At 34.0% G+C, this 15197-nt stretch overlaps 2 protein-coding genes across 2 annotated transcripts; both read right to left on the bottom strand.

Annotated features, from left to right (window-relative positions):
* Positions 1–191: 191 nt before the first annotated feature.
* On the bottom strand, positions 192–7103 carry LOC113515952 (glyoxylate reductase/hydroxypyruvate reductase-like). The gene is made up of 7 exons (XM_026900260.3): positions 6823–7103; positions 4499–4647; positions 3763–3952; positions 3199–3362; positions 2093–2257; positions 1121–1246; positions 192–591 (listed from the first exon to the last, which is right to left on the bottom strand). The coding sequence occupies exons 1-7, from the start codon at positions 6969–6971 to the stop codon at positions 470–472; spliced, it is 1065 nt and encodes a 354-aa protein (XP_026756061.2). The 5' UTR covers positions 6972–7103; the 3' UTR covers positions 192–469.
* Positions 7104–8074: 971 nt separating this feature from the next.
* On the bottom strand, positions 8075–14409 carry LOC113516169 (glyoxylate reductase/hydroxypyruvate reductase-like). The gene is made up of 7 exons (XM_052899200.1): positions 14084–14409; positions 12333–12475; positions 11568–11757; positions 10730–10893; positions 10448–10612; positions 8863–8988; positions 8075–8258 (listed from the first exon to the last, which is right to left on the bottom strand). The coding sequence occupies exons 1-7, from the start codon at positions 14152–14154 to the stop codon at positions 8140–8142; spliced, it is 978 nt and encodes a 325-aa protein (XP_052755160.1). The 5' UTR covers positions 14155–14409; the 3' UTR covers positions 8075–8139.
* Positions 14410–15197: the final 788 nt, after the last annotated feature.

Below are 15197 nucleotides of genomic sequence, written 5' to 3'. Positions count from 1 at the left end.
AATGAGTCTTAATTATATTTTAGACCTGATATTAATTGCTTACATCAAATAGCCAATCATAATGATAATGTTTAATTATTAAAACAGATGCTATTACAGTTAAGTATCGTTAATTTTGTACATAGTAAAAATGTTTATTCAAAATTCTTATTATGTGAAGGATTTTTATTAAAAATAAAATTAAAAAACTATTTTATATTTAACAAGCATGTTTTATTGTTACCTGTTTTAAGTATAAAGAATACATGCTCTGATATTATTATTAGGGGGTTGAAAAACCCACCTTATTTGAATCATAATTGCTTTGCATAAACCGTCGAATTTAATAGGCCACTCACACTGAGGGTGTAGTATTTCTGGACTAGTATATTTACATCGGCGGGTTATACAAGTCTTATTATGGGTATTTAAGCCTCCAAGTGTAAGCAGCGACTGACGGATCTCATTGTCTTGATTTCTTTTAATATAATCATGGTAACACTGGCGTGATGAGAGATTTTCCAGTGAGAGCGTTGATCACATTCTTTGCCGCAAGGATGGCCATTTCGTTGCGTGTGCGCTCTGTACCACTGCCGATGTGTGGAGTTACAACTGGACAAAAAATAAAGTTGGTTGCAAATAAAAAAAAATTGAAATATTAAAAAAAGCCTGGATATTTAAATTAAAGGACTGGAATACAATACAACAATATGTAATGTTTTTTTTTTAAGTAGGTACTACAATCAAGCAAAACAAATGTTTTTGTAATGTTTGAAATAAATAACCTTAAAGCTTTTTTTAAAAAAGTTTTATTAATTTATCTATGTAAGGTACCTACAATTTAAAAATACATTTATTTATACTTAGCATATTTAATAAAAACATTGGTATATTTTTTTTTAATCAGTGCATAAACAAGTACTAGAATTAAAATGTTTTTGTGTTAATAGATTATTTAGAAATTATTGTTTAACAATATTTCGAAAAAAGATCATGTGATTTATTATTATATTATAGTCATGTGTAAAATAAAGCATTATACATATTTACTCTTAGCTTTATTAATATACTATTAGAATAAAGTCGGTTGTATTTTCTAGTATTTAAATATCAATTAATGTTTTTTTAATGGAGTACTTACAGACATTAGGAAGTTTTAACAATTTGTGGTCAGCGGGCAGTGGTTCTGGTGTAGTTACGTCCAGACCTGCCGCGTATATATCGTTGTTCTTGAGCGCTTCATACAGAGCCTCCTGATCAATGAGATCTGAAACCGAAAATAATATCTTTATTAGAATAAAGGCTTTTATAAAAGTCGTAAATTAACACGATCATTTAGATAAACTATAATAATTTACCTGACTTATCTCGATGTTTAAAAATTTAATCTTATAAAATATAAATCATGAAATGCCAAAATCTAAAAATTAATACATACATATATATTTGTCACGTCTGACTCTATTCTAAAGGTTAATATGGCTTATATAAAACTGTAGGTACATTCTATACCTATAGTTAGTACTATGTAATAGAGTAGTAAGTTACAATATCTACCAGAGGGAGACTTTGTACAAAAGTCTATTGCTTGGGTACCTCTGTCCCATTCGTGTTTCAACCGTGAAGCAGTTGTGTTTGCATGGCTGTGTTTCGGTTCGAAGGGTGGGATATGGCGTGAATTTACTGGGTACAGAGGAATAACACTTGAGTCCTCAGGAATGGCAACGCATGGGGGGTATCATGGGCGAAACAGTATACTCTGTTATGTCCATGGTGCTGCTCATGTCTATAGGTGACGGTTACCACTTTACATCAGGTGGGCCGTCAGCTTGTTTGCCATTCTAAGTTGCATAAAAAAAATGTTTTATCTTGATAAGCCATCTAGAAGTGGGAAATTTATTGGTTTTCATACTTTTAAAATCCACTCGTACGAAGTTGCGGGCAAAAATTTAGTAGGTAATTTATATATATTTAAAATTTAGTAGGTAATTTATATACATTTATAATTTAGTAGGTAATTTATATACATTTAAAATTTAGTAGGTAATTTATATACATTTAAAATTTAGTAGGTAATTTATATACATTTCAAATTTAGTAGGTAATTTATTACCTCCACGACCAACATTGATTATAATGGCATTCTTCTTCATCTTTCCCAAGGTGCTTCTGTTGATCATGTGCCTAGTCTCGTTGGTGAGCGGCGCTGATAGAATGATGAAGTCACTTTGTTGGAACAAATCATCTTGTGGCACTAATTGGGCTCCTAGCGCTTTTCCTGAAGAATAGATATTTTCTTATTATTTGGTTATCAATTCCAAACCAGATATGCAGAATATTTTTCAGAATCACCAAATCACCAAAATGTCTACAATTTTTTTTTATGACAAGCTAATAATGGTCTACTTGATGGAGTTGTAATATGACATCATAGATGATGTATAGTACACTGGGACATCTATGGTATTTTTTCCTTAAACCAGTGTCAAAGACCTTTATACATTTGTTTTATCTAATTTGATAACTTATCTTTTACGCCAATTTCAAATAGCACACGGTCTATCTGATTATTCTAGGTAAGCTTAGGTATTTAGGTCTTCTATAGTATTTGCATCTTTACATTTTAATTTGTATATATACCTACTATTACCTAGAATTGGCCGTGTGGTCCCGGCATAGAATAGGCCACTCCTTCCTAACACGTGGGTGTAGTTAGAGTCGACTAAGGGAGGACAAGGAATTGGCAGCAGCGTCCCTCTTAAAACATCTCTAAAGCTTGACTGCAGTTGCCAATCCGCCTGCCAAACGTGGCAACTACTGGCAAACCCCCTCAAGGGGGAGGCCTATGTTCAGCAGTGGACAGTTAAAGACTGATATGATGATGACTACCCAGAATACTTAATTGCTATTTAGTTTATTGCTCGGTTTAGAATGGTTTGAACTTTCTATTCACAACAATTTTAATGACGCTTAATTGCCATATACCTATTTATTTTAAGTATTATTATGAATATAATATATTTGAATCCACCTACACAGCTGATTTTGATTGCCGATGTTGCTGCATTTCACAACGTCGGAAATAAAAATCAAGTACCTATGTAGGTACCCATTGCCTACAATCGCATCGCGTTTAGTCCCGATTGTGAATTTGAAATATCTGTAAACAATCCGAATTTAAAATTAACTATTACGTTTATTTAAAAGAACATATCGCACCTTCTGGTTTTTCCCTGTGGCCACTGTATATAATTCTGGCGACCTCGAATCCAGCGAGGCGTTTGGCAGTAGCTTGACCGATGCCTCCGAAACCGACGATGCCCACAGTACTGCCGCGTATGTCCTGACCAAGGTATTTATCAAGACCATTTACCCATTTGCCACTGAAATAAATTGTAAATAAATAAATTATTAATTTAAAATTTATATAAATGGCATAACAGTAGGAAAAAGATAATTAGCAATAACTGTGTAAGGTCAATTTGTTCCTTTTTAGAAATCATCGTGGTCGATTCCTGGTGAATGCGTCAAGATGGGCTAACTATCATTTGTTACTATCTCGCCAGCGTGAACTAATACTGCAGAGGAAGTAACTATTCTATTTCCATTTATTAAAACTTATTCTAAGAAAGACTGATGTTTTTTTCCATTCCCAAGATTACGCCTGAACCGATATCGATAACATTTTGTTATGGAGACAAACTGAACAAATTTTGATGTAATTTATTGTTAATGAAATAATTTTAGGAAGTTAATAGAAATGTGCATGGCATAAAGTTATACCTTTCCACTTGTTGCAACCATTCAGTGAACCGCCTCGCTGTTACCAGCATCAGGGTGATGGCAATCTCAGCTACCGCTGCACTCAGCACCCCAGGAGTGTTCGTCAATTTGATACCTCGAGCCTTCAAACCGTCCACATTACAATGGTTGTATCCCGCTGACGCCGTTGCTACTATTTTCAAGTTCGGCCCTGTAAATAATGTTGAATTCGTTCATTTTGAATTATGAATAGGTTGATTAAATAACTTTTGACAACTCGTTTGACAACTCGTCGGTGGGAATCGAACCCACGTCTTTCTGTTATACAAGCTGAGTGCCTTTCCAGTTGGAAATAATACTATCAGTTCAATCGATAAAGTTCAGTTTTTTGGAATCCGTGGATGCAGTTGGCCCAGGATCGCTCTTTATGGCAGTCTATGAGGTAGGCCTATGTTTGGTCAGGACAGATCAAGGCTGATATGATGATGATGATGTTAAAAAACGTCTAGTTATAATAAATGGTAATGGAATGGTAACCCTGTCTGCGCTAACGGTATACGCTTGCAAGGCTCCAGTGAGGGATGATAGGTGAGGATGAAAAAGCAGGTCAGTTAGCCTTTAGCTGTCAGCAGTTAGAATTTATTACGATGGTTTCCAAGAAGGACCACGTAGGGGTCGATCTGACAATCCTTTTCTCCCCCGACATCGCATAATTACAATTTTATTATTTTAAGATTATAGTGAAGAGATTACTTACCAGCTTTGTCCAGCAGCTCATCGGTGATGGAGTGACTCGAGGCCCATACTATCGCCGAGCACCCGGGCACCAGTTTGAGGCATTCTTCTTGACTTTGAACCTTCTCATCGTCTCCGTAATAAGAGAAACGATTTTGTACTACAGTGAAGCTGCGTAAGTATACATCGTCATAAGATTAAGCGAATTATATAATATAAAAAGTGATAACACTAAGTAGATAAAAACATAAATGATAGCAGTATTATACAATATATTTTTTATTATTATTGCATATCTCTTAATGTACCTAACTAAGGTTGTCTGGAAGAGATTGCTTAGCAATAAGACCGCCTTTTGCACTACACTATGCTTATTGCAAAACCTTCATGAATTCTTGTAATATTCGTGCAATAAAGTGTTAAGTAAACAAAATAAATAACCATTTGAGAGGCTCCCAATTCTGTTGTACAATTTTTATGTTGATTACTTCATAACTCTATTAGTTGTAAACCGATTTGGTAAATTCTTTTTTATCTGAAAGTATATATTTACAGATTGATCGTATAGAAATTTTATCAAAATCGATTCCATAGTTTAGTTTTTAAATTAAAATAACTGTTTTTGCCTCGAATGAAGTCGGTTTTTTTGGAACACAATCTTAAATAATTATTCAAAATGAAACATCGTCGGTATTCACGTATATTTTTGGAGGATTAGCTTAAACAAAACATTATTGTACTGTATATATTAATGTAACAATGTTAATTCTCTGTAATGTGTACCACCTATTGAAATAAAATAAAATTCAGACACTAAATAACAATGTAAAAATATTATTATATCTTTATTTATCCTATTGATCCTTATTCATATTAATATAACGAATCAGAGAATGAGTTTGTTTCTTTACCTATTTGTTATTCTTTGGTGTCTTAACGGCTCTACTAATTGATGTGAAATTTCGCATACATAATGTATTTAGGATGGAGAAAAACATATTATCTCTGTCATTCATAATAATGATAATGTTTCTCAAATAAAGCATGCTGTAGTTGCCTCTAAATGTAATAACAGTTAGACCTAATCCACTAGTGTATTGTATTGAAATACTTAGTTGTACCTTACGTTGGTGATCCTATAAATAAATCATAATATCCCGGCTTAGCGGACGAAATGGCCGCCAAAAATTTATTATAAACAAATTGGATTGTAACTTTTAAAGTAGGCAATTAAGCATTCATATCTAATTATTTGTATTTTAATTAATTGTAGACGAATTTCACGGTGTATTGCCAGGAAACGATTTGCATGAAATTGTCAGATTCGAGATAGTTTTGAACTCAAGGATGGATAGGTATTTATAGGTAAATTTTTTATGCAACTTAGAATGGCAAACAAGCTGGCGGTCCACCTGATGGAAAGTGGTAACTGTCGCCTATAGACATGGGCAGTACCGTGGACATAACAAAGTATACTGTTTCGTCCATAGTACCTCCCATGCGTTGCCATTCCTGAGGACTCAGGTATTATTTCTCTGTACCCTGTAAATTCACTGCCATATTCCACCCTTGAAACCGAAACATAGCTATGCAAACACAACTGCATCACGGTAGAAACACGAATGGAACAGAGGTACCCAAGCAAACGAATTTTGTATAAAGTCTCCCTCTGGTGATATTTATATAGGCTATAAAAATAGCTAATCAAAATGCAACAAATGCTGTAAACTTATGAATTAAAAACTTACAAATTTGGTTTGTTTTCTACTTATGTTTATAAAAATAATTACCGCTAGTGCCACGTTAAAGTCTGACCTTGGCATTACTTTGCGTTCGAGTATACTGTAAGCCATGAGGCATAAAATTATTGTTTTGTTATCGCATTTATTCAAATAACTAGTATAATTTTATCTTTCTATCAAAGTATCCCAGTAGATTAGTACCTACCTACACACATTAATTAGCCTATTATAAAAATTAATAGGTACGAATACAGATGTGTTGCAATTATAGAATTGCAACTGTAGGTACCTACCTTTGTTTTTAAGTGCTAACATTTGTCAAGTATACTCGTAAATAAGGAAACGAAAATGAAACTAATTATTATTACAACAAACAACATTTTCAATTAACCTATCGTACCTAATTCATTACATATTTGTATAATACCTAACTACTATGAGTGTTTAATTTAGATTTTTCATACAGTACACACAAGTTACACGAACGTCTTTATATTTATAATATTCAGTCAAAGATACAAATTAATTAATATTTTTTAAATATACAACGTTTCTAATCTCAAAGGTCAATATAGGTGATAAGAAATTTAAACAGATCACTTACTGTTCTTGAAGTAGTTTTACCCCGCTCACCGGTAAATCGTTACTAGCTATTAACACTTTCAGATGTTTTGTCATTGTGCTATTGTCACTGTAAACCACCGGCGTCGCTAACGTTATCGCCAGCACTATTGTTACAACGTATTTGCTCATATTTTTATGTAGTTTAGTTTTTATCTCGCGGTAAAGTCATATCGCGTTAAATGAACGCTCGAAATGGTGAGCTTGTTAAAGTGACTGGCAGTTTATAGTTATGTTCAAGGCTTATCCAGAATGGTAGAATAATTCCGGGCTATCTACTTTATATAGTGGGTCCGGAACCGGTTTTTTGTTATAAGTTTTCTTACGTTATGCGTGATGTTGAATTGCTTTACGTATGCCATTCTCGTCTTTTTAATGAGATAAGAAGTAGGTAAATATTAATTAAAATTTAATTGTAAAAAGATTGGATATCGTTTTTAGATATTGAATAATATCTATTCAAATATGCTAATTTTTTAATAAGATTAAAATTTTAATTGGGACCCAAAAAAAACCGACTCCAATTTTGGTAAAATCAGTTATTTTGATTTAAGAACTAAAGTACTAAACCGATTTTGATAACATTTTTATAGTACCAATCTGTAAGTATATTCTTTAAGATAAAAAAGAAGTTTACAAATCGGTTCACACTTGACGAAGTTATGAGGTAACAAACATAAAAAAATACAACCGAATTGGGAACGTTCTTTTTTTCGAAGTCGGTTGAAAATAGAACGGTACTTACATATGTCAGCGCTATTTATGTGCTAGTAAATAATGATAGGTGAAGATGAGATCAAATCAGCTGGTCAGTGTTGAAAAGTTCACCAGGAATTAACTGCAATCTTTTAATTAAAAATTAAATTAATAATACACATAATAAAAAGGAATAATATTAAAAAGATTAAACTTAAATATAAATAACATTAGAGCCTAAATCTCTGAACACGAACACTCTGTGGTCATCCGACGAAAATCCAGCAAGTTGGAGGCAAATACGTCCAATTGCGGATACAGGTTCGAAATATCATGGAGTAGTTTTAATGCAAAAGAGAGCTCAAGAGAGAGCTCGCTAAGCCAACTTTATTATATGTAACATAGAATGCTTATGAGCTGACGGCTCACCTGGTGGAAAGTGGTAAACGTCGCCTTATAAACATGAACAGTACCATGGACATAACAGAGTAAACTCTAAATGTGAACATTCTTAGATATTTAAATAAAACTAATGAAGATTGAATTTAATAAAATTTAATCTAATACAAAATAATACTTAAAATGATAACTCTAATAATGTAATTCAATTAATAGGAAACTGCATTGGTTGTCCGTCCAATGCTAAAAGAATGTTGTTGGCCGCAATCTGCGCCATAGCGTTCCTTGTATTTACCGTAGCGCTTCCCATATGTGGAATTATGACTGAAATAAATAATAATAAATTTACAGTAATATACCATTGATTTAATATTTAGATTGAAGACAGCAATGTATATATCTGGTACTACTTTCTCATAAAATACACGATGGATCCGTATCTACCCACCTGTACTAATATTATAAATATAAAAGTGCGTTTGTTTATTATCTTATAGCAATCACTATGAAAGGTATAATTGGTATATCTGTTGGAGTCAAAACTCTTAACCAGTCAAAAGTACTTTTACTAATAAGAGATGCTTTTTTGTCTATAAGTGTACCAAATTACATTTGGTTATATTTACCTATTTAACCATAATTGAGTAACGTTTACCTTCACATCTGTAACATTAATACGATTTTTGGTCTTTGACTAGATTATATAAATAATGGTTACCTAACGCACCTAATTACACTATATATATATATATATATATATATATATTGCCCGGAGCAAGAGGGCTTAAAATCGCTTCGAGCCAATTTTTTTATTGCCCCCCCCCCCCCCCCCCTTAACTATCAAATTGCCCCCCTGTGGGGGGTGGGCCCCACGTTGGGAAACACCGGTGTAGACTGAAGTGGTAATGATCATGAAGGTGATACTGACAGCAGTTCGGCAGCGAGAGCAGCTTATGCTCTTTGGGCAGTGGCTCCGGGGTGACAACATCTAGGCCAGCCGCGAATATGCACTGTTCTCGTAGAGCTTCGAACAACGCTTCTTGATCTATCAGTTCTGTGAAATAATAATATGTAAGAAGTAGATTTTTTTTTGTACACAACTTGTAATGCCATACAAGCTAACGTCCTACTTAATAGATAGTGGAAACAGTCCCATATACATACATATGAACCGCTATATGTCTTTTTTACAAGTGCAATAAAGAATATATCTATGTAGTATTAAGGACGTCACAGAAAATAATATGGTGGTTAAGATGATATCCCAGAAATAAAGGAATAATAATATAAATAAAGTTAGATAAAAATATAAATAAGATGAAATAAAGTTAATACCATGATATAGGAATAGGTATATATATATATATATATATATATATATATATATATATATATATATATATATAATGGGAATATTAGTCGCTATTGATAACAATATAATGATCGAGGGATGTGCAGCAGCGTCCCTCTTTAAACATCCCCAAAGCTTAACTGTGATTGCCAACCTGTCAAAATCCTGTAAATACCTTTAAAAGGCATAGTCTTAATATTGTATTGTACTAAAAGTATGTTATATGTGTTATAATACAATATGCTGTCGGTGTCCCTTTTTTTATACCACTGAGGTGGTAAACAAACATACGGCCCACCTGATGGTAAGTGGTTACCTTAGCCTATGAACGCCTGCAATATCAGAGATATTACGGGCGCGTTGCTGACCCTGAAGGAACCTCTTTAACCCCCTTTTGAAGAACCCCATGCTGTAGTCTCTTGGAAAATCCTCGGCAGGGGTTCCACTTACCATCAGGTGGGCCGTATGCTTGTTTGCCACCTCAGTGGTATAAAAAAAAGATATTCGATCGATATGGGCGATATCGAAATGGGTAAAGACATTTTTCTGCCATCAATGTTTAGTATATCTATCATCAATGTATAAATGCCTGTAAAAATATATGTTATATATATATATATATATATATAACATATATTTTTATACAACTTAGAATGGCAAACAAGCTGACGGCCCATCTGATGGAATATGGTAACAATCGCCTATAGACATGAGCAGTACCATGGACATAACAGAGTATACTGTTTCGCCCATGATACCCCCCATGCGTTGCCATTCCTGAGGAATCAGGTGTTATTCCTCTGTACCCAGTAAATTCACGCCATATCCCACCCTTCAAACCGAAACACAGCCATGCAAATACAACTGCTTCACGGTAGAAACACGAATAGGACAGAGGTACCCAAGCAATCGACTTTTGTACAGTCTTCCTCTGGTGAAATATGGGATCAGTATCCATGCTTAGTTACTATTGAATTTTCATCCATTAAAAACAGTAACGGTACTTCTCATGAGTTGCCATTTCTGAAGACTAAGATTAAATTTTTGTACCCAGTGATTTCACTGCCGAATTTCACACTTCAAAGGGAAACAACCGTACGAAGAAGTTGTGCGACAGAAATGTGAGGGTTATGCTTCGATTGTATTTAAATTTAACACTTACCTCCTCTGCCGATGTTTACCAAAACAGCAGTCTTCTTCATAGTCCTGAGGGCAGTACAGTTGATCATGTTCCTGGTCTCGTTAGTTAGGGGGCACGCTAGGATCACGTAGTCGCTCTCCCTCAACAGTTGTTCTTGTGGTACACGCTCCACATTCAGAGTCTTTGCTAGAAGATATCAATTGTAGAATTGGTGTAAAGTAGAAAGAAAAAGAAAGTCCAAAGTTTGAAATAGACATGCATTGTAAAAAGTTTCTTTTTATGATTAATGATCGATTTCTTTACCTTCGGGCTTCTCACTTCGTCCGCTGTAGATGAACCTCGCTACATCAAAGCCTTTCAGCCTTCTAACTATGGCTTGGCCGATGCCTCCCAGTCCCACGATACCGACGGTACTTCCAACTATGTCCTGTCCTAATGTCCATGTAACACCATATTTCCATTCACCACTGAAATTAGATAATTTATTTTTTCCCAATTGGCCTGTATTTTTTGCGTATTTCTTATGCGTATTTTAATCTTAAAAACAAATTTTAATGGTTTACTCTCGTATTAATATTATATGTTATATAATGAATCATCTTAACTATTATCCTTCTACTGCTGAACATAGGTCTCCCGCATAAACTGCCATAAGGAACGATTCTGAGCCACCTGCATCCAATGACTCCCTGCAATGCACTTGAGGTGGGGGGAAAGGGATTGTTAGCAAAGGAGTTTGACAGCCCTATTGCTAGCAATATATCCTATTAGGTCGACCTCCACATCGTTCCTCCTGGAAACCATCGTGAACAATTCTTGTTGAATTCGTCACGATAGGCTAACTGACCTGCTTCATCCTCACCTATCATCCTTCACTGGTACTCCGCCGGTGTATACCGATAGCGTGGGTGGGGTTACCATTCCATTATCACCCATTACAAAAAAATGCACTTGAAATCGTCACTCCATCGAGTGGGGAGTCGTCCTATACTGCGTTAATGTAATGAATATGCGAACATAATGTACTTATAGATACATAAGTTTGATTCTCTACTGTCCCCCTTAAAGTTTCCAACGCCTACAAGGGGGCGTTATTACCCACGTTGAGAACTTATAGTGTAGATCATAATGTAGAGTTTACCTCTCTAAATTCCTGATCCCTTCTTTAAATCTTCTAGCCGCAGCAATCATTACTCCAACGGCAATATCGGCTACAGCATCATTCAACACTCCAGGAGTGTTCCCAAGACGGATGTTGCGTTTTTTCACTTCTTCCAGGTCTATGTGGTCAAGACCCGAAGACGTCGATGATATGGCCTTCAATTGCGGACCTGAATTGTAAAACTAACTTATTAAGTTTCTTCAGAAAGAAGATTAAAAATTTTTGACGGTAGATTTTGGGTCTGTTTCACACAAAATCTTCATCAAGTTTGCATTACTTTTGATGTTTCTTTTTATCAAATGACTTCAAAATGAAGGAGATTTTTAATTTGATTGTATTTTTTGTTATGTTTGTTACCTCATAATTTCGCCAGTTTTTTTTTTGGAAACTCATTTGGAAAGTTCTTTATCTGATGGGATATATTTACAGATTAGTCCCATAGAAATTTTACGAAAAACTAGTTTTTAAATCAAAATAACTGGGTTTGCCATAATTGAAGTTAGTTTTATTTTTGTGGAACACAATTTTAATTTATAGTATTAATTATCAACTTTGGTATGTAGTTTGTTCTCATATTTGTCTCATATTTTTTATCAGGATTATGGTATTTATATTCACTATCTACTTATAGATAATTTTTAGTTCGAGAAAAATTGTTCAGTTTTTGAATATAGAAGCAAAGCGTGCAAAATGTTCTGCTCATATTTCTATCATCAATAAAATGTAATTCAAATAGCTACCGACCCGCTATGTCTAGTATTTCGCCTGTCAGTCGATACCTCGTGTTCCATATCAAACCGTCGACTCCTTTAACACTTTGTTTTATTTCTTTTAATGATTGCGGCTCGTAGTCTTCATAAGGTAATACTGTTGCTTGGATCCTGGAACTATAAAATTTGTAATTTTAGTTTTATTTATATGTGGTTTATAATTTTTTTTTTGTATTTTTATGAAACTCAAAAAGACATGGCTAGTGGAAAGTGGTAACCATTGCATATAGCTTTTATTCATAAAACGTCAAACCTCTTATAAACCTAGTTTAGCCATTAAAGTGGTATCATTTAACTGTTTTGACTCTTTCTTTCACGCTTAATTTTGAATTTGAAATCAAGTGAGAAATCAGTGTAATAGTTAATGTAGGTTTGTAGAAAGTTTTAGTTTTTATGAATAAGGAGGTAATACTATAAAAAAGTGAAAACGTATGTATCAGAAAAAAGTAAGTATGCTAGTTTGCCATGCAGTTCCGATATAGAATAGGTCACCCCTTCCTTTTCCTTGGGTGTTAAGTAGGGTTAAGAGGTGACTAAGGGGACTTAATGATCAAAGGATGGGCAGCAGCGTCTCTCTTCAAACAATACTAAAAGCCTAATTGCGGTTGCCAATCCATTTGCCAAGCGTGGCAACTATTAGTAAGCTGCAAGCTGACGCTAGAATATACCTATTAAGTATATTTTGTGATATATGGTTGCTTCATGATTGATCATGAATGTATTATCATTGAATGTCATTGACATTCTCAAGTATGAATGGCGTCATACAAAATGAATGAATGCTATAATTTTTATTATTGCCATTGAGTAGAATTTAAATAGGGTACGCGTCACACGTCACTTTATAAAAATATTTTGCGACTGTAATATCTATTAATGCAGGTATTATTTTTATTACTCTTTATTTGTACTAATTAGTGTTAATTACATAGTGACTTTTTGTTCAACGATTATTTCTGTATTTAAAATAAGATTTTGTACAAAAGTCGTTTGCTTGGCTATCTTTGTCCTATTCTTGTTTCAACCGTAAAGCAGTCGTCTTTGCATGGCTGTGTTTTAGTTTGAGGGTGGGATATGGCAGTGAATTTACAGGGCACAGAGGAACAACACTTGAGTGCTCTGGAATGGCAACGCATGAGAGTAATCATGGATGAAACAGTATACTCTGTTATGTGCAGTGTACTGCTCATGTTTATAAGTGACAGTTACCATTTTCCATCAATTGGGTCGTCAGTTTGTTTGCCATTTTAAGTTGCATAAAAAAAGAGAGAGAGAGAGGGGTTTGTTAGGTATGATATTAAGGAAATTCAGTCAGATGAAGTGAACACATTTGAAGGCTAGGGTTCTCCGTGCTCATGTCTAATTCAATTAAAAACGGGTAGGCACTTAAAGAAAGAAAGAAATATTTATTTCGTGCCTAATTACATACTTAAGTATGAAAAACACTTAACAATAAACATAAAGGAAAAGAAAAGCATTAAAATGGTGTCACTTAGTTATATGCCATTAGGGTTTTTTTATAAATAATCTAGATTTAGTACAATAAAAGTACATACTATTTTTTTTTACACTTATGAAGGGTAGGTACCGGCGTTACAGAATATTCTGTTATGTACGTAATACTGATCATGCCTGTAGGCGACAATTGTTACTACTTTCCATTAAGTGGATCGACAGTTTGTTCGCCATTCTAAATTGTATAAAAAGTAGATTGTTAATACTTACTTTCCTTTCAATAATTCCAAGCCGGCACTGGGATAAGATCTGTTCACTATCAAAACACGAGTCAGCGACATCTTTGCGAAATTATTAGAACTATATTCTTTTTAATACGTCTTCAATTACCTACTCGAAGATCACTAATAATTTAATAAATATAGTTAATTTGAATGTGAATAATAATTATACAGTATGATACGTGCTATCGTTATCAATTATTATCTATTTACAAGATTTCTTACGATACGTGCGAATTATACGACTGTTTGTGATGTACTATTATTACTACCTACAAAATAACTGCACGACCTTCGTGCTAAGTAAAAATTTGCGACTAATGGCGTTTCGTTTCGTCTGGCGCTGTTGTACCTATACAAGGTTATATGATAGCATTAGATACATCAAATTTCCTTCATTTATTCGCAGGTACAACTGATTTTTTTTTAATATAAATCACTTGTTAAATACTTCAATTATTTTTTTTTACATGAATCGATGTGCATAGAGTAAAATAACATTTTTTTTTTATAAGAGAAAATCTTCATTGGGGAATTAGCGGGAATTATAGATTCAATAAACGATAAGGTGATTACTGTTAGAATTGTTAAATACCCTCCTTTTGAGTGGCGCCACTGTACACAAAAGAAACGCGGGAAAGAATATGTCGTACCCGATTTCTAATATCTAATATTTTTTTAAAACTAGCTTAGTTGGTAGAGGTTTTTTTTTTCTCATAAAAAGTCATATTAGACTTTTAAATTTAAATAATATATTAAAATATCGGTAGGTGTACTTATTTTACTATTTGACCAAATTGTTCCAGTGTTTATTACCTAAGAGACCACTTGTCTAAAATATTTTTTTTATTATTTATATGGGCTTAAATTTGGTGATGCCCGACTAGTTTTTTTTTTTATACAACTTCAGAATGGCAAACAAGCTGTCGGCCCACCTGATGGCAAGTGGTAACCGTCGCCTATCGACATGTGTAGTACCATGGACATAACAAAGTATACTGTTCCGCCTATGATACCTCCCATGCGTTGCCATTCCTGAGGACTAAGGTGTTATTCCTCTGTACCCAGTAAATTCACTGCCATATCCCGTCCTTCAAACCGAA

This window comes from Galleria mellonella, unplaced genomic scaffold (assembly GCF_026898425.1).
Source record: "Galleria mellonella isolate WM207_F2 unplaced genomic scaffold, CSIRO_AGI_GalMel_v1 utg56, whole genome shotgun sequence".
Lineage (NCBI taxonomy): Eukaryota > Metazoa > Arthropoda > Insecta > Lepidoptera > Pyralidae > Galleria > Galleria mellonella.
Note: the sequence above shows the minus strand (reverse complement) of the source record. Positions and strands in the feature narration are given on the sequence as shown.